The 18,964-nt window shown below is 49.5% G+C and overlaps 1 protein-coding gene across 3 annotated transcripts in view; it reads right to left on the bottom strand.

Annotated features, from left to right (window-relative positions):
• Positions 1 to 1,000: 1,000 nt before the first annotated feature.
• LOC309633671 (L-gulonolactone oxidase) overlaps positions 1,001 to 18,964 on the bottom strand; it is a 38,816-nt gene continuing 20,852 nt past the window's right edge. For 2 of the 3 annotated variants that reach the window (XM_082402846.1, XM_082402847.1), the window contains exons 7-12: positions 11,975 to 12,082; positions 11,056 to 11,132; positions 6,669 to 6,818; positions 5,622 to 5,786; positions 4,027 to 4,117; positions 1,001 to 3,373 (exon numbers count right to left, since the gene is read on the bottom strand). In XM_082402846.1, the coding sequence (XP_082258972.1) occupies positions 3,245 to 3,373; positions 4,027 to 4,117; positions 5,622 to 5,786; positions 6,669 to 6,818; positions 11,056 to 11,132; positions 11,975 to 12,082 (720 nt within the window). In that variant the 3' untranslated portion in view covers positions 1,001 to 3,244. The remainder of the gene's footprint in view (positions 3,374 to 4,026; positions 4,118 to 5,621; positions 5,787 to 6,668; positions 6,819 to 11,055; positions 11,133 to 11,974; positions 12,083 to 18,964) is intronic. The other variant, XM_082402848.1, reaches the window with a different exon arrangement.

An 18,964-nucleotide genomic window follows, 5' to 3' on the forward strand; every position in this document is an offset into this window, starting at 1 on the left:
AACACAATCATGATACAACAGAATGCAAAATTCATAGATTTAAAAAATTAAATTCCAGCTATTGAAAATACAGGGCTTCAAGATGTACTTTGGTTTACTGGCACAGTCTTTCCTAACTTGCTGTGTGACATTGGACAAGCATCCTCACCTCTCTGAGCCTCTGTTTCCTCATCTGTAGAACATGGGAGTGACTCGGACTCCGCCATTTCCCAAGCCTCAGGATTTAGCCTGCCAGCTTGTCTTTGTATTAACTTCACCAATCCATCTCTTTCCTTATGTATCAGTCAGGGTCCTCCAGAGAAATAGAACCAATGTATATGTTTATGTCAGACTGATTTCAAGGAGTTGGCTCAAGCCTGAGATCTGTAGGGCAGCCCCACAGGCTGGAAACTCAGCCAGGAGCTCTTGAGACAGAACTTATTCTCCCAGAAACCTCAAGTTTTTGTTTGTAAGGCCTTTCAATTGATTGCATGAGGCCCACGTACATTTTTGAGGGTAATTTCCTTTTGTTATAGTCAACTCATGGTAGATGTTAAGTGCCTCCACAAAATACCTCTTTCAGAACAACATCTAAGTCGGTGTTTGCTGAAACAATTCAGACTGTAGCCCAGTAAGTTGACACATAACTACTGTCCACACCTGGTGGCGGTGAGTGGGGCTGGTTTCATGGGTGCTTGGCCTGTGCAGAGCTCAGAAGGACCCCATGCTTGTTTTAATGCTCTGCTGTCACCCTCTTGAAATTTTTTTTTTTTTTTTAGTTGAAGTATAGTTGCCCTCGTGAAATTCTTAATCGTTTTGGGCTGGGCCCTGTGAATTACACAGCTGGTCCTGCTGAAGGGGTAGTTCTTGCCCTCGAGGTCGTGGACTTAGGTCTTGAGCCAGCCTCTCTGGGGAAGTTGAGTCCAAGTGGACCGGCCAGGTCTCTGTGGCTGTACCATCTCCCGGACACTTAATTACACACTCCCTGGTATTGCTATTTAACGTCCTATGCACGTTAGTCTTGTTTTCCTGAATTTGAATATAAATTTCTTTACTTTTATTGGGGTAAAAATATATATAACATAAAATGTACCATTTGAACCATTTTTCAGTGTACAGTTCAGTGGCATTAAGTACATTCACTTTATTGTGAAACCATCACTACCATCCGTCCCCAGAATTTTTCATCTTCCCCAACTGAAACCCTGTACCAGTTAAACACTATCTCCTCTTCTCCCTTCCTCCCAGCCCCTGGCACCCACTGTTCTACCTTCTGTCTCTGCGAATCTGACTACTGTAGGTACCTCATGTAATTGGAATTGTACAGCATTTGTCTTTTCGTGACTGTCTTATTTCACATAGCAGAATATTCTCAAGGCTCATTGATTGTAGCATATATCAAAGTTTCCTTCCTTCTTAAGGCTGAGCAATAGTCCATTGTATGTATATTCCACAATTTATTTATGCAGTCATCCAAAAGTAGACATTTGGGTTGCTTCTACGTTTTGGCAACTGTGAATAATGCTGTTATGAACATGGGTGTGCAAATATCTGTTTTGAGTCCCTGCTTTCAGTTCGTCTGGGTATATGCCCAGAAGTGGAATTGCTGGATCATGCGGTAATTCTATGTTTAGTTTTCTGGGGAACTTCCATACCATTTTCCACGGCAGCTGCACCATTTCATTACATTTCCACCAGCAATGCACAAGGATTCCAGTTTCTCCATGTCGTCGACAACACTTGTTATTTTCTGTTGTTATTATTGTTTTGATAATAGTGATCCTAATGGGTGTAAAGTGCTATCTCATGGTGATTTCATTTTCATTTCCCTAGTGATTAGTGATGTGGCGCATCTTTTCATGTGCTTACTGATCATTTGTGTATCTTCTTTGGAGAAATGTGTATTCAAGGCCTTTGTCCATTTTTGATCAGTTGTTTGTTTTTGTGTTGTTGAGGAGTTCTTATATAGTCTGCGTATTAACCTCTTATGAAACATATGATTAAAATATACATTTCTGGATGCCAGGAACCTGTCTTAAGGTTCTTTTTTTTAAAAATAAATTTATTTATTTAATTTTTGGCTGCATTGGGTCCTTGTTGCTGCGCATGGGCTTTCTTTTTGTTGCAGTGAGTGGGGGCTACTATTTGTTGCGGTGCGTGGGCTTCTCACTGCGGTGGCTTCTCTTGCTGTGAGCACGGGCTCTAGGCGCGTGGGCTTCAGTAATTGTGGCACTCGGGCTCAGTAGTTGTGGCTCATGGGCTCAGTTGCTCCGTGGCATGTGGGATCTTCCTGAACCAGGGCTCGAACCTGTGTCCCCTGCATTGGCAGGCGGATTCTTAACCACTGCGCCACCAGGGAAGCCCCTTAAGGTCCTTTTAATTCCCCCAAAGCACTTGGCACCTTGTAGATGTTCAACAAAAGCTTGGTGAAAGAATAGCCACAAAGTGTGGTAGGTCAGAGGCAGCTTGAAACTAAGTTTGCAAAAGGAATAGGAAGAGCATTTTCCAGGCAAGTCCAAGACCCATTACCTCTGGAGGGCAGCCGGGGAATCAGGGAGCTTCCTGCTCCCAAAGGATTACCTTGGAGATGAAGAGGAGGGAGCAGAGAGTGAATGAACTCTTGGCCTTTATTAAAAAGGAGGCAAGGAGAGTCCCACTCCCCAAACATCCGCTGGAATAGACACACTGCAGGTCAGGCTATGGGAGGTCAGACGGACAGGTGGACCTTTTGGAAGAGGGCAGTCCCAGGGCAGGGGGCACACACCTGAGCATCTGAAAGACCCTCGAGAGTGAAAGAAAGCAGAGCACAGCACACACGACCTCTGTGCCCAAACACATGCCAGGGGGACCCCTCCCTGCAAGGGTGGGCGGGGGATCCCTGGAGCTCCGGACACCCAACCAGCGGGTGGAACCTGTGAAACGCTGAATCCTGACCTCTTAGACACAGAACGTTTGGGGGCTTCTCTGTCTTCTGGGAAACAGGATATGGTGATTGCAGGCTTGGGCTAAGAGGATGAGGCTGGAGAGGTAAATGGGGATTTGGTGCTCTTCCTTACACGGGGTTCCTGTGAGGATGAGGGAAGTGGGAGCTGCCCAGATCCAGGCTCCTCACTCTGGGTCAGGGCAGCTGTGGGCACCGTGGCAGAGGGCCTGGGGGAAGAGGTCTGTTCCCCACCAGGCCGGAGGGACACGGAGCCTTCAACCTCATGCGAAGTGGGCCTGGGGGACGGGATGGGGTGGGCTCGACTTGTTTTCTGTTTGTGCTTCAGTAGAACACCTTCTCCAGATACGCATTCAGGAACATCCCCGAGGGGTCCAGCTTTTCTCGGATGGCACAGAACTTCGGAAAGGCCGGATACATTTTCTCAAAGTCCTTCCGGGTGCAGTTGTGGGCCTGAGGAAGCAACCAGATACGACAGGCCTCGTTCCCTGGAAGCGGCATTTCAGGGGGGCTGCAAACAGGCACCCACGTCTGGATGCCTGCATGTGTGACGCTCCTATGCCCAGGCACACACAAGCGCATACACGCGCGCATTCATTCACACGCACCTATAGTGTAGAGACCCAAAGAGGAGGGAGGAGTTTCTTGGAAAGTAAAGAAGGAAGGTGTTAAAATGCAACATTAAACTTCCCGTTCCCTGTGCCACCCGGCAGTGTGTCAGTGGAGAGGCTCTGGCCCCAATTCAACTGCTAATTAGTAAGTAAGTCCCGTCACCTCTGACAGACCCCTAGTTTCCTGTCTGTTAAATGGACCCACTGCCTTATCCTGCTCGTAGGGTTTCTATGAGAATTAAATAAAATGAAAGGTGAGGAAGTTTTCTGAAAACTCTGAGAGAATTACAGTCACTGGGCTGTTGGAACATGAATGCAGAGGGAAGACGGGTCTGGTTAGGGTCGTGGAGGCCCTCCTTCCTGTCACTTGCTCAGCCCAAGTTTCCCCACATCTGAGCCTTGGGCGGGCAGGGCAACCGGGAAGAGAAGCGCCCTCTGGTGGAAGCCCCGGCTCACAGCAGCTGCCCAGCTGACACCCGGCATGAAGCATCCTACCTTGGCCCAGTGGGGCCTGCCCCCCACCTTCTTCATGATGGTCTCGTAGGCCAGCCAGTAGTCCAGCCGCGGCACGTCCTTGCCGTAGGGCCTGGCGAGGGGGCAGAAGGAGGTGAGGCCCTGTCCCTGCTTTGCATGGTCCCACCCACTGTTATCAGGCGCCTGGCCTGTGCCGGGCCCAGCACTTGGCTCTGCCCTCAGGACATGGACAGCAGTGACCCAGCGCCTTGAGGGCTTCTGCTCAGAAGGATTTGGAAAAGGTTTACATCCTCTTGCATATTTTTTAACTGGCCACTGAAAGCTGTCATGAGTTTAAATAATTTTAAAGATTTGTGTGTGTGTATGTATATATATATATATATATATATATATATATATATATACACACATACACACATATATATGTATGCATATTTGTATACTCATGCAGCTTGAAGATTTCAATTTTAAATCTAAGTATTTAAAAATGTAAATTAAAAAATTTTTAATGTAAAGATTACTTTAAGGATATATATATATACACACACAAATCTTAAAAATAAATATTTATATCAGAATCCCCTCATTGATGTATGGAAAGCTTGGCCATATAACCTAGTTGGTCAGTCCAGGGGAGTCAGATTTACTGATAGAAAAAATCGAAGTCAGAGCTTTAAAAAATTCAAATGTTATGATGCAGCCCCACGGCAACTTTCTCACTTCTGAATTTGCATGCACAGGTAAGGATAAAATAGACAGACAGACAGACAGGTGTGGATGAGCCTGGCTGCAAGTTTGTCCCTACATGAAATAAGCCGCCTCTCATTCAGTACGTGTTTCAGAAACTCTTTTCTGGCTTCGGGGACTCCCGCCAGGACAGCGCCTTCTTGAATTGTCCCTTGGGATCCCTTGAGTTTGGGGGTTTTTACATGCTGGAGAAATACAGCATAGCAAGATTCAGGCTGGGAGAGAGTATATTTGTCTTTTGCAAAGTCAGAGAAGGGCTATTATCAATGGGGGATGGGAAGGAAGGAAGACATGTCTTAAGCAGGAAGTTTCAGAAAAGAGGAGCTTCTTAAACCGTGCATGTCTGTAAGCCTCATACAAGAGATTACTGTGCAACTAATCAGGAAAAAGATAACGCAGTCGTGAGCTTAAGGTATCAGCACAGGACCTGGTGGAGCCGGTTAAGATGGGCAAGTGCATCCAGGCCTGATTCTCTTTTTGGCTGAACTGAAACCTGGCCTCAGAATCCTTCTCGACACAGAGTTCCAGGCTCTCGGAATCACTGACTAGGGCAGGCACATGAGAGCATAGACTTGTCATTCCGTAATATCAGCTTCACAAGTAGTAGCTATGCATATTAACATTAATATTACACATTCATTAATATTAATGACTGCATTAACATAACATAGGCTAGAAAGGGTGGTTGTAGGAACTCAAAGGAGCGAAAGACGATTTTCTGCGGCCAGGATCAGGGAAGTCTCCTGGGAGAAGGTGGCATTTGAACTGGCCTTGAACGCTGGGGAAGGAGAGGGGGTCCCTTCGAAGCAGGGCGGCAGGGTGGGGGTAGGGAGCCCAGCCCCACCCCGCCCCCTCCGCGAGCTGGTCACCTGTACATGATGATGTTCATGTAGCAGCTGTCGCGCTGGAAGCAGGGGCTCAGCAGGATGTCGTCCCCCCGGGTGAAGCGCACCTCCACGGGGTAGTGGGCCACCACCTTGGGGTGCGCCTCCAGCATGGCCTTCAGCTCCAGCAGGGCCTCCTTGGTCTTCTCTCTGCACTCGGCCCAAGCGGATGGAACCCAGACCTCAGGAAGGGGCCTCCTGAGCTCCCATGAGGCTCTGCACGGTTTCCCAGCCTTGGGGGCCTCGGGGATCCCGGTCCCCAGGAGGCCCCTTCCTCATGGCTGCTCTCAAAGTCCTCCTCACAGAAGAGGAGACCTACCTACTGCTCCCAGCTCAGATCCCAGGGCCCCCGCCCAATCGGGGGCTCCCCTTGGGTCTCTGGCCACAGCTGTCCCATGCCCCGGCCTCCTCTTCTTCAGACAGAGTCAGGTCACTCTGATTCCAAGATTTCTACTTTTTCTAATAGTCCTGCCCCAAGAGTGTGGTGGTCTCAGCCCCTGAACATGGTAACAGAGGCACCCCTTAAGCCCTGGGCACCAACACCGCACCCCCACCCTTTTCTTGGAGAGGGACAAAGAGGGGCAATTCAGAGAGAAAGCTGCAGTGATCTGGGCTACAGACCTAGCCTCAGTCCCGAGGGGGCGTGTCCCTCAGGACCGAGATGCAGAGTACCGGCCCCCAGCCTGCTCCATGGACTCTGCCGACCGAGGGACAACGCAGGGGACAGTCTTCCAGAAAAAGCAGATGCTGGCCAGGAAGCACTATGCTTCAAGCCCAAGCCTGCTGTTGCCCGGCCTCATGGCTGGAGAGGAGCTGATGGGGAGAGCAGAAGGGATCCCCTGGCTGGTTTCCCTGAGAGGCACAATGGTGCAAGGGCACCGGATGGGGATTCGGAGCCTCCAGTTTGCCCCCCGCTAATAACAGGTAGAACGGGGAGCCTGGTTGGCAGTGTACGTGCTAGGGCTGTGGGGAGGACCCGAGGGGGTCTGTTTGTTGCTGACCCACCCGCAGGCTGGCCCACACAGCCCCTACCTGGGGATGGCCCAGTCCTGCACGTGTTGCTTGAAGCGGCACTCGTAGGTGAAGATCTTGTGGCTGCGGTTGCAGTTTTCCTTTTTCCCATTGAACAGGAGCCAGAAGAAAAAGCGGTTGATCCAGCCCACGAGGCCTGGCAGGAAGGTGCTGGGGGGGCAGGGCAGAGGGGCCTGTGATCATCGTATTATCCAGCAGCGAGTGAGTGCCGGCTGTTTGCTGGGCGCCGGGCTGAGTCCTTTACAAACCAGGACTTCATTCTCCACATACTCTGCCATGTACGCTTACCTACAGCCTGGAAATCCCTGCAGGGAACGTGAATATCGCCCTCCATCCCTCTCTCCACGGCTGCCCCGTGACCCAGTTATGGATTTTATCTCACATTTTATCCCTCTCTTGCCCTTTAGTGACTAGGTTATCTTCAGGGTTTGGGTTTGGTGAAAAACCCAAACTGTGATTAAAAAAAAAAAAACAACACGTAACATAAAATTTACCATCTTAACCATTGTTTAAGTGTACAGTTCAGTAGTGTTAAGTATATTCACATCGCTGTGTGGTGCACCTCCAGAATCTTGCAAAACTGAAGCTCTGTCCCCACTAAACAACAGCTCCCCATTGCGCCCTCCCTCCAGCCCCTGGCAACCCCCATTCTACTTCCTGTCTCGATGAATTTGACTACTCTGGATGCCTCATATAAGTGGAATCACACAGTATTCGTCCTTTTAATGTGTCTGGCTTATTTCACTTAGCATAATGTTTCAAGATTCATTCACATTGTAGCCGGTGTCAGGATTTCCTCCCTTTTTAAGGCTGGATAGTATTCCACTGTATGGACATACCCCATTTTGTTTATCCAGTCATCCATCGGATACTTGGGTTGCTTCCACTTTTTGGCTGTTGTAAATAATGCTGCTGTGAACACAAGTGTGCAAATATCTCTTTGAAATCGTGCTTTCAATTCTTTCTGATATATACTCAGAAGTGGAATTGCTGGGTCATATGGAAATTCTATTTTTAACTTTTTGAGAAACCTCCATACTGTTTTCCCTAGCGGTTGCACCATTTTACATTCCCACCAACAGCGCACAAGGGTCCAATTTCTCCACATCCTCGCCAAAACCTGTCATTTTCGGTGTAGTACCACCACATGCCACACCATAACAAACGTCTTTGTACTTATATCCTTACCAGATTGTTGGGGCAAAGGGCAGGCAGAGTTTTAATTTCAGCAGGTTGCTGCCAGTTTAATTTACATAAGGACTGTAGTAGTTCACCCTCCTTCCACACCTGGCCATCCTGGGAGGACTTGATTGTTGTAAGTGGCCAGTGGGGGCCAGTGGCCTAGCATGGGGGCTGGGCTTATGGATTCTTGTGTTTGGAAATGAGCTGCCCAAGGAATTGCAAAGGGAAGGCTCTGCGCTTCTTGGGCCACGAAGGAGCTGTCACCTGGCTTTCTGCTCTGGGAAACTCATTCACCAAGTCACATTCTTCCAAATGTATACTTACACACACACACAGATTAAAGTTCATTTTTTTGTCTTTATAAAAGAAATAAATTTTCACTGTAGATGTGTTGGGAAGCCAAGAAAGCAAAATCAACCTCCTCCTTGCTTCTCCTTCTCCTGCAGGGGTTGGGAGGGTGAAGGGTACACGCTGCAGGGGTGGGGTCGGGGCATGAGGAAGGGTAAAAGCTGCAGGGGGTGGGGAGGAAGGGTATGTGCTGCAGGGGTTGGAAGGGGAGGAAGGGTACATGCTGCAGGGGTTGGAAGGCGAAAAGAACGCTGTCTCTCTCAAGGCAGATGCTCTCTGGTGTCCCAGGCCAGCATGGCCGTGGGGAGGCTCCCACCGGCCCCAGGGCACAGGGCTGTTCTCAGCACAGGAGCTGAGCTTGGCCCTGGTCCTGGCTGACCCTCCAGGGATCTGTTCCCGAGAGAGCCTGTCTCTCTGTCCTGGTCAGCCAGGGCCAACACCATCATCCCTACGGTTGACCGCTACTGAACACCTCAAGGACAGGGACCGGGGCTTCCCTGGTGGCGCAGTGGTTGAGAATCTGCCTGCCAATGCAGGGGACACGGGTTCGAGCCCTGGTCTGGGAAGATCCCACATGCCGCGGAGCAACTGGGCCCGTGAGCCACAACTACTGAGCCTGCGCGTCTGGAGCCTGTGCCCCGCAACGGGAGGGGCCACGATAGTGAGAGGCCCGGGCACCGCGATGAAGAGTGGCCCCCGCACCACGATGAAGAGTGGCCCCCACTTGCCGCAACTAGAGAAAGCCCTCGCACGAAACGAAGACCCAACACAGCTAAAAATAAATAAATAAATAAATAAATAAATAAATAAATAAATAAATAAGCTATTAATTAAAAAAAAAAAAAAAAAATCTCAGACTAGCACACTGTTGTTAGCCTTGAACACATACTCAATAATTTAAAAAAAAAAAAAAAAAAAAAAGGACAGGGACCGAGCTTTTCATTAGCATTTCCTACACAAATACTATGAGCCTCCTCTAGGTGCCAGGCGTTGTTTGGGGCTCTGAGGATTGACAGTGACGGGACAGACGGCATCCCTGCCCTCATGGGGCTACAGTGAGTCTGATCGCAAAGCAGCCATTAAGTCACCAGGTACCCAATCCATTATGTTAGTTTTCATTCCCGCATCCTTGGGCACATAGTTCAGCGAGAGGCCCAGAGCTGCAGGGATGAGGCTGGGTGGATGCAGTTTCCAGAAGACACAAAAAGGGGGGCCACATGGGCTGGGCTCAGAGGTCATGGAGCTCCCTCGGAGCGTCCGCCCTGGCTGGGATGTGTCAACTGTGATTTAGAGCCCAATTTATTTGGATGCTCCCTGGGCCCGGACTCCATAGACACAAGCACATAAAGCTGCCAGGCTGCTGTGATGGAAGGGGAGAGAAGCTGGCTGGGCATTTTCCACTCTCACTCCCGATCCGTCATCTGATGGAGCGATGGCCTCTAGGCTGGGCTCACCGTCTTTAAAAAGACACCAAAGTCCTCCAGATAAAAGACTAGATGGCTACATTTGATAAAATTAAATACATCTACACATCATAAAACACCATGAAAGTGAAAGATAAGACACCAACAGGGAGAAGGTGATGCAAGACACATAAGCAGCAAAGGACTGGTGTTCAAAATACATGTAAATAAAGCTGTACAAAACACTAAGGAAAAACAACCCAACTTTTTAAAAGAACAAAATACGTAAATGGGCACCTCACAGAAGAGAAATCTGAAGGATCAATAAACTGAAAAGCTGGGCAACCTTATTAATAATCAGGGAAATAAGAATTAAAAACCATAATGAGGTACCATTTAACACATAGCACACAAAAATTTAAAAGCCTGACAGGTCCAATTTTGTCCAGCTTATGGAGGACAGAGAATCTTACAGTGCTTGGCAGTTAACTTGGTATTACTACTTAGGAGAACAACTTGATCTTATAAAACTAAAGATGCTTATACTTGGTGACCCAGGAATTCGACTCATGATTATATACTCAAGACATCAGAAGCAATTTTCCAGAATGCTCACAGGAATGTTGTTTGTAATGGACAAAAAAATTCCTGGAGACAACCCAAATATCCATCAACAAGAGCATGGACAAAAAAATTCCTGGAAACAACCTAAATATCCATCAACAAGAGCATGGATATATACATTGTGGTAAATGCATACAGTGAAAAATGAGTAATTACAGCTATTCATATCAACATGGAAAAATATCACTATCAAAGCTGAATTACCAATTTTTTATTTCAGGATTCAGAAAACTACAGTATCAATAAAAGCAAGAGAGTGATAAGCATAAAGTTTGGGGTGGTGGTTTACCTTTTCGGGGAGATACTGTGATCTGGGAGTTCCACCAAGAGGACTCCAATTTTACTAGTGTTGTCTCACTTCTTAATATGGTAGCAACAACAAGATGTGGGTGCTTACTATATTATTCTTTATATTTTAAATTTGTGCTGCCTATATTATTTACATGTGTGAAACATTTCAAAAATCTTTATCTGATGCCATTCCATGTCTTGGCTGGATACAGAGTCACCACTCAAGGCCCCATAAAACCTTCCCCATCACTCATAGTTACATGTTTGGTGGCAGACATGGGGCCTGAGCCTGAGCACAGACTTCAGGCTGTGAAGGAGGTAAGAAACAGGACAATATGAAGCTTCACATCACCTGTGAACCAGGGAATGAGACTTGGGCACTGGTATTTTTTAAAAATTTCCCCAGGGTTGAAAACCCCTGCTCTGGACCCAGGAGACAGACACAGTTTGCACAGCTAGGTAGGATGTTGTTCTTCTGATGGACCACATCTGCAACAGTATATGGCAGGTGCTGGGAAAAGAGACACTTGCATTCCTACCTGATCCAGAGCAGGAACTCCAGTAAATAGAATCCAACAGCATAGTCCCAAAACCAGTTGGCTGAAGAGGAGGGAGGCTGGGAAGCAGAATTTGTGGTCAGTTTGGGGCCAGAGCTGAGTGTCTCCTTAGAGGGAGATGTGTCCCAGGAGAGACTGTGTGTGTGTCATGGGGGAAGGGTGACCCACCTGCCAGGACGATTGAAAGCCTCACTTCTTACTGCTGATTCCCATGCCCTATCCCCTCTGTTTCGTGCTTTTTTATATGTTCATATATTCATGTATTTTGCACAAGACAAAAATGTGCATCTGTCCCTCCTCTTCAGAGCCCACGAGCCGGTGTCCAGCAATCATCCTTTATGAACCCTACGCCAGCCCCTTACACACAGTAGGTGTCCTGGCTTTTGCCTGACTTGTTCAATCAACATCATCCTAAGTGATGGTTTTGTTTTCTTCTGCTGAGAAGCAGCTTGTTTGCTAAGATCACAGTGGGGAGACAAAACCAAGGGTTTCTTCACCTGTACGGTTGGGGGTGGGAAAGATAGGGGTGCTGGAGGGAAGGTGGGATGTATTAGCTGGCTTCTGAGGTCTAGCCCAGCTTCCTAGGACTCAGCCTATCCTGTCCTGCCCACACCTCTGTCCCCTGTTCCCCTGCCCCACATCTAGATTGTCCCTTGACCTCACCTCTACGCATCCCTCCCCGCAGACACATGGACCCTTACTGGGTCCACCTTCCTGCTTCCTTCCACCCTCTGGCCTTTCGTGCTTCTCTCCTCAGGCTCAGTGGTGCTCACCCTTGCTTTTCCTCTCACCTCTCACAGCTCATCAGCACGATAACAGGTGTCAGGCGCCCTGGGAGCTGGGGGTGGGGCCGTGTGGGAATGGTGGGCTGTGCGTGAGGAGGGGAAGACGCCTCGGCTACCTTGTTGGTGTGGTCCTGGTAGATGGCGCTGACGTTCTCGCTGTGCGGGAACCAGAGGAAGCGGAAGTATTCGGATTTTTTCAGGTGGCTGTCCAGGTTGTCAAGAACCTGTCCGAGGCAGGAGGAAGGAGCAGAGATTGTACTGGTCACAGGATGATGGTGGGGCTGCTGGAAGTCAGAGCCCACCATCAAAAGAAAATACCTGAAATTGTCCTAACATTGTCAAATAGCACAGAATGTGTCTTATAAGATGCTGGACATTAAAATGGTCCACTTACAGGTTGACTTCCTTTAGTAACTTAGAGGACAAAAATGACTTCTCATGTGTTCTGGCTTGAATAATTACTATCTATGTAAGTTTGGGCAAGTGCCTCAGTTTCCTTATCTGTAAAATGGGATTAATAACAGTACCTATGTCAGGCTTGTGATGAAGAGTAAATGCACTAATGCTTAGAAAGTGCTTAAGGTGGTGTCACAAGCTTGGTGAGCCCTGTACAGGTGCAGGGTGCTGCTGCTACAATTACTCTTACATTGTACTTGTCATCCCCTCTTATCCCCACAAGGCCTGACATGTCGAGGGCCCTCAGTAAAATGGGCAGGAGAGCCTTGCTCGGGTATGGCTCATTATCTGCACACGCGGAAATAACATCGCACAGCAAATCATGTCTCCTTGACGTCCATCAGGCTGATACAGGACAAGTTCTGAGCCAAAGCAGAGACAGATTTGGGGTTTGATAGGCAGCCGGGAGGTAGGGGAGGAGCACCGATCTTGGAGTAAGTTCTGGATTCAAGTCCTGGCTCTGCAGCTGCACGACCTTGCACGAACCACGTCCTCTGAGCCTTGGTTTTCCCACCAATAACATGCGGGCACTTGTGCAGATGAAATGAGATAACCTACGCTGACGCTTCCGAGTCGAGTGCCTGCCACGTGGCATGTGCCCAGTGGAGAGTCTTGTCTCTGAATGTGAGCAATACTGGCACACATTTAGGGCCCCGGTCCTACTCCCCAGCCCCCGAGTTCTCAGCTGTGAGTCTCAAGAAGCCCTCTGAGGCCTCTGGGCAGCGTGTCTTCATCTGTAGAACCAAGACATTAATAGTTTTCCTCCTTTCCTTCCTTCCTTCCTTCCTTCCTTCCTTCCTTCCTTTCTTCCTTCCTTCCTTCTAGGACTGTTGTGAGGACCAAGGGAGTTGATGGATGTGAAAGCAGTTTATAAGCTGTTAAACACAACTTGTGATTTCCACATCTGACCAGGAAGGGAAGTGAAGCCAAGATGAAGCACTGAGGTGAGCCCACCTAGAACTTCAGTTTGGAGCATCTGGGAGCAGTGGGGGAACTTTAGAATTCTGGATCCTTGTCATCACTTCAGGGAGGACCCCTAACTTGTTAACCGATGCTTGATGGGGCCTGGGGGATACAGGAATGGGTTGCCTTCCAGTGACCTGGCTGCCATGCTAAACCTCCCCCGCCCATGCCAGGCCCAGGCTGTCGGTCACCCTATTGCATCCCCGCACGTGTCTCTCCAGTCTTCCCTATAATCCGCTCCTGCTGCCAAGGAAGGTGGCTGACTTAGCTGCCTTCTTTGCTCTCACCTGCCCTCTTGCACTAGCCTCATAATTTGCTCCATTTTTCATCTCTCCAGACAACATCACAGGGAAGCACCCCAAGACACAGCTCAAAAATCCCCAGCAGCGCTCCATTTCCTACGGAATCGAGCCCAAACAGTTCAGCGCTAAGAAGCCTCCTTCTACAGACACTGTCCGGTACCTTCACCACTGGCCACGAGTGACAATGGAGCACCTGGAAAGTGTGGGATCTGAACTGAGATGTATTGTAATTTTAAAGCTCAATGTAAATCCCCCCCCACCGCCCCAAAGCTCTCTCCTTCCATTCTAAGCAGTTTCTATTTATATCACATCCATCCCAGAAGTACATTACAGGTATTGAAGCATACATCTCTCTCTGAAATTCATCAAGGGTCTCCTATAGGTCAGTGACTATTTCATTCATATTTAGTTTCTCCCCGAGGGCAGAGATCAGCAAATTTTTTTTCTGTAAAGGGCCAGATAGTAAATATTTTAGGCTTTACCGTCTCTGTTGCAACTACACAACTCTACCATGGTAGCGTGAAAGCAGACACAGAGGATACATTAACAAGGAGCGTGGCTGTGTGCCAATAAAACTTTATTTACAAAAGCAGGCAGTAAGCCAGCTCTTCCCTGTGGGCCGTAGTTTCCCAACCCCTTGCCCTAGAGCTGCTGGCCTAGCTCCTTGGACACAATAAATGCGGGAGGGCCCTATGATTCCTTATTTGAAGAGGAGGGCCTTTTCTCCTGGGCTATAGACCTGGGAAAAGTTCAGGAAGAAACTCCAGAACCCTGTTACTATCACTTCCCTCCTGACTGGGTGGTGGACCCATGACCCATCACCTCCGGGCAGAGCTGATTTTCTCCTGGGAGAGCAGGGAACACAGTCTGGGGCTTGGATGGAGGATGGGGCTAGGACATGAGAGAGCAGAAAATCCCCCATTTCCTCGTGTCCCAGCATCCAAGGCCATCCTATATCACCCAGAATCTTATCAGTAAATGTAATGGCACCCCTTTCTCAGCTCTGGTGACTGAGAGATGCGTGCCCAGATTTCCACCCCGAATGGAGTGATGAGAGCCACTCTCACATCACATTTTGTGCCTCTCTCCTGACATCTGTCATTTCTTTTCCTCCCTGAATTAGAGGGACAAGGCATATCCTTTTCCCCAACACTAAACTCTAAGCTCCTGGAGGCATGCCCCATGCACGCTCCGGCTCTGTACCCTCTGTGGTCCCTAACTTAGCACAGAGTGGTGGCTGAAGGATGGAGCCGCCCCAAGCCCCATCCCATTGTGAGCTTAACCCTCTCCCTTCAGGGCCTACAAACAATCCCATCTGGAGGAGGAGGGTCCCTAGGATCATGGATTTCCTCGGTCTGACTTGTGGTTCCTGGGAGCACCATCAAAGGGGTTTGGGCCCCAGAGGAGTGTCTTCCTTCGCATGTTATTGGCATGAAGGGTTCTAGAGGATTCATTCCCCCTAAATTAGTGCCACTACTGAGTTGGTTCTTGGGACGTGGTTACCAGGCTCAAGAGCAGAAGCTGAGAGCTCCATGTCCCATGGCTGGGGGTTACCCAGTCACCAGCGAACGACCACCCAAGATAGTGGCAGGCATTGGGACGCTGCTGACAAGGCCGGTGTGTCCCTGGGACCGAACCTGCTTCCCAGAGCGTAGCGGGAGCAGGTGATGCAGGCAGCCAGCTGTACTCCTCACATCTCATTATGGTTTGCATGGCATAAAGGGCAAAAGGTTGACAGCAATTTCCAAAATCCTCATGTCTTCTCACTGGCTGTGATTTCATACCAATCAGACTGAAAAAGAGTCAGAAATGCTGAGACTGTCATAAAAAGCCATGAAACCTGCCCTTTTCTTGGCCTCACTGCCCAGAAGCCCTGATTCTGAACTCCCCCTTCCCCTCATACGGCTTTGAGCAACCTTCAGAAACCGTGTTGAGATGTAGTTAAGAACATCAGTCATGGGAAGCACGGAATTGCATCTGAGATGGCCCACACACAGCATGGGTGGGAGGAGATGCGGAAAATCCCAGAAAGGGATGGATTTTCAATACATTCTTGACCAACTGACCTTGAGTTACCTGGTATTGAGGTCTGTATTTTGTGGACCCTGGGGAGGTAAAAAGACCTCAGATAACATCCTTGCTCTCCAGAAACTGACCACCGAGCAGGAAGGAGGAGGGAAAAAAAATGTTAAGAGGCTCATGAGCAAATTAGGGCAACCAGCATGTGTGGCCTGGAAAGTGCAGTGTAGATTCAGAGTCTAGAATCTACCCACAGAGCAGGTACCAGTAGGTAGTATTCTCTTCGAATAAAGCCAGAGAGAGGATGGACTGAGGGTCCCTCTCTCGGAGGCTATAAAGGGCCGAGGACTCAAGTGCTGTGTGTCCTTGAGTCCTGACAGCAGCCCCGTGGGGGCAGTGGTGCTCTTATCCCCACAGTATCGGTGAGGAATCCAAGCCGGGGCTGGGGGAGGGAGGAACTGTTCAAAGTCACAGCGGGTCAGTGGAGAGGGCGGTCTGACTCAGAGAGGTGTCACAGGCTCTACACTGCACCCTCGTGGTGGCTTTCCTGGGACTCTTCCAGAATTCAGGCTGGAAGCCCCAAGATAGCTACACGTGCTGGATGGGAGGAAGGGAATAGGAAAGGAAAGGAAAGACATACAAGGGAAGGAAAAATGGCCGAGAAGCTGAATCTTCAAACCCGACTTTACATGCAGGAAGCCATCGTCATAGTCCTTTGTCCTGGCTTCTGTCCTCTCCTCCAATGCCCTCCTGTGGCTCACGACCAGCCCACCTGGAGGGCTTGGCCATCAGGGAGCCCACCCTCGTCTAGAGGGGACATGAGGCTGGGGGGCTGTGTGCGTCTCGGAGCAGCTGCTACTTAGAGGCAAACGCTCGGGGCAGCATGGTCTGCAGCCCCAGGGGAGGTGGGACAGCTTCCTAGACACCTGAATGGCAAGAAACTGGGAGCCGATATCAACGTATGAACCCACGAAGGTTTACTGCCTTCCTATCGGTTCTCAGGAAACTGCGTGCTCCTGGAAGTGAGGTCCCATTATTTTCCCTTATGGATTAGAAGGAAAACCTCCAGGCAACTCAAGAGTGAGGAGAATCTGCTCTAGTGATGGTTGTCCAATTGGTCCTCTTTCCTTCCTCTATGGGCTGTTTCCTCCTAGGGAAGCAGCTTGGGTCTCGGGTCCTACCTCCATCTTACTCTTCTTCCCAAGCATTCCCAACCCCTTGAAGGGGCCCCTTAAAGGCTGCTCTGAGTGGAGAGAGGGCAAAAGTGAATTGAATGTGGGGCGATTGACTGTACATACTGCTGGGAGTAAATGCCAGGGTTGTAAATGCCACCCACCCTCTGCGCAGTCCTTATCTGTGGCCGGCGACTGGGGGCAGGGAAGGCTGTCCGTGGGTGTCATGGATGCTGATGACGGGCCCGACAGAGCCCTAAGCTGGGTGTATGACGCGGGGCGGAATAGCATCAGGAGCCGCTAGTGGGGAAGGAGAGAATCCACGGAGGACCTGCTGACTCATGGAAGAGGGGGAGAAGCAGGATCTAGCCCCTTGAGGCCTTGCAGGATGCGCTGGGGTCACAGGGGAAGGACGGGGGCCTTCCCACCAGGGTTCATGCCCCTCCTTGGGGATAAGGGCCGAGAACGTCACCAGATGCTCCAGGGGAAAGAAAGAATAACGTAAGAGAGGACCCTCTGTCTCCAGGGTTGGGCGATGAGGTGCGGGCACAGTTTTGTATCGAAGTGTTGCACTGGTTTACAGAACGTCCGCACTGAAAAGGACCTCAGGGTTCACCTAATCGGACCCCACTTTTAAAAGACAAAGAAACCGGGGCTCCAGAAGTTTGAAGGACTTGGTCAAGGTCACACAGAGTGAGCTGCACAGTCAGGCTTGGGGCCCTGCCTGCTTCCCCAGAGCCCTTACAATATACTTGTTGAGTGTTACTGCTGTGTAATTGTGTGTGTGTGTGTGCGTGTGTGTGTGTGTGTGTGCGTGCGCGCCCGGGGGCCAGTCCTACTTGCAAAAAAGAAGCAATCTCTTTATCTCTGGGTCAAAGTATTCAGCTTCGAAATGAACAGGTTCTGACCTAAGTGAGAGGCAGGAAAATAGATTCAACAACTAAGCACGTTACAGCCCCTTTCCGGTTGAAGGTGGTCTCTGCCCAGCTCCCTTCTTTGCCTGAGATGCCCACCCACCCTTTAACCTGTCCATTGCTCCACTGAGACCATTCTCACCGAGGTCAGCGACGGCTTCCTGATGACCAGACCCTCGTGTCGATCCCGGATTCCCCACAGCGTTGGACTCTTGGCTGCTCTCTCCTGGGCACTAAGCAGTAAGGCTCCCTTCTCTCCTCACCCAGACCCTCTCTCCGTGGGTGACCTCATCCACTGCCATGGTCAATTGCCCAGGGGGCTGTTGATCTCTGCTTTGGGCTGAAATGCATCTACCCCAAATTCATATATTGAAGCCCTCATCCTCAGAATGTGACTATATTTGAAGCTAGGACCTGCTTGGAGTGAAAAAGAGGCCTAGATCTGCCCTTTAACGCCGGTCTGGGGAGGCAGACTGGAGGTGGCCCCAGAGAGCTCAGAGTCTGGGGTGGTTCCAGGCAGTCGTATGGACCAGCCCCGCCCTCATGGGGCTCCCCGGCTTAGCCATGCACTGTCACTGCCAAACAACTCCTTACTGGGCCAAAGCATCAGGCAGCTCATTTGCCAAGACTGGTCCGTGCAGGCTCAGCATTGGTACCCTAGGGATCAGTGCCGCGTCCCCTACGGCATCCCCGGAATCACTTTCTCAGCCACCAACTGGGATTAAAGTTTCACCAAACACCATGCCTCTGAGTAAAGGGCCTTCTGGATCTAAATCCTTTGCCTTGAGGTTTTAATGCATTAGAAATTCCAATGGTAGGGATTTTTAGACCAGATTCTAGGTAACAATATTTTCCATTTGTCACTGACTAGGTACCATGGGGAACATGTTTTAATACTGAACTAGACACTTTGCAGGTGTTATCTGATTTAATCCTCAGATTCAATACTTTAAGGTAGACATGATTTACTTTGCTTTTAGATGAGGAAACTGAGGCTCAGCAAGGTTAAATGGCTGGCTCAGGGTCACAGCTTGGAAGTGGTACTGCCAGCATTCAAGGCCAGATCAATTTGATCCCCAATCCCACCATAACCGTGTGGGGCCAGTAGTGCTTGCATCACTGCCGACTCCACCTGCACAGAGGGTCTACCTGTATTGAATGGTGAGGTGACCATGGAGGAACTCAAAGGCCAAGGAACTTGGAACCATAGATTTGAGTCCTGTAGCTTAGTGATTACCAGGGAGAGATCCATCCTTGCCAGGCATTTCAGGCCTATTCCA

This window comes from Balaenoptera borealis (genome assembly GCF_965194805.1).
Source record: "Balaenoptera borealis genome assembly, chromosome: 8".
In the NCBI taxonomy this organism is placed as follows: Eukaryota; Metazoa; Chordata; class Mammalia; order Artiodactyla; family Balaenopteridae; genus Balaenoptera; species Balaenoptera borealis.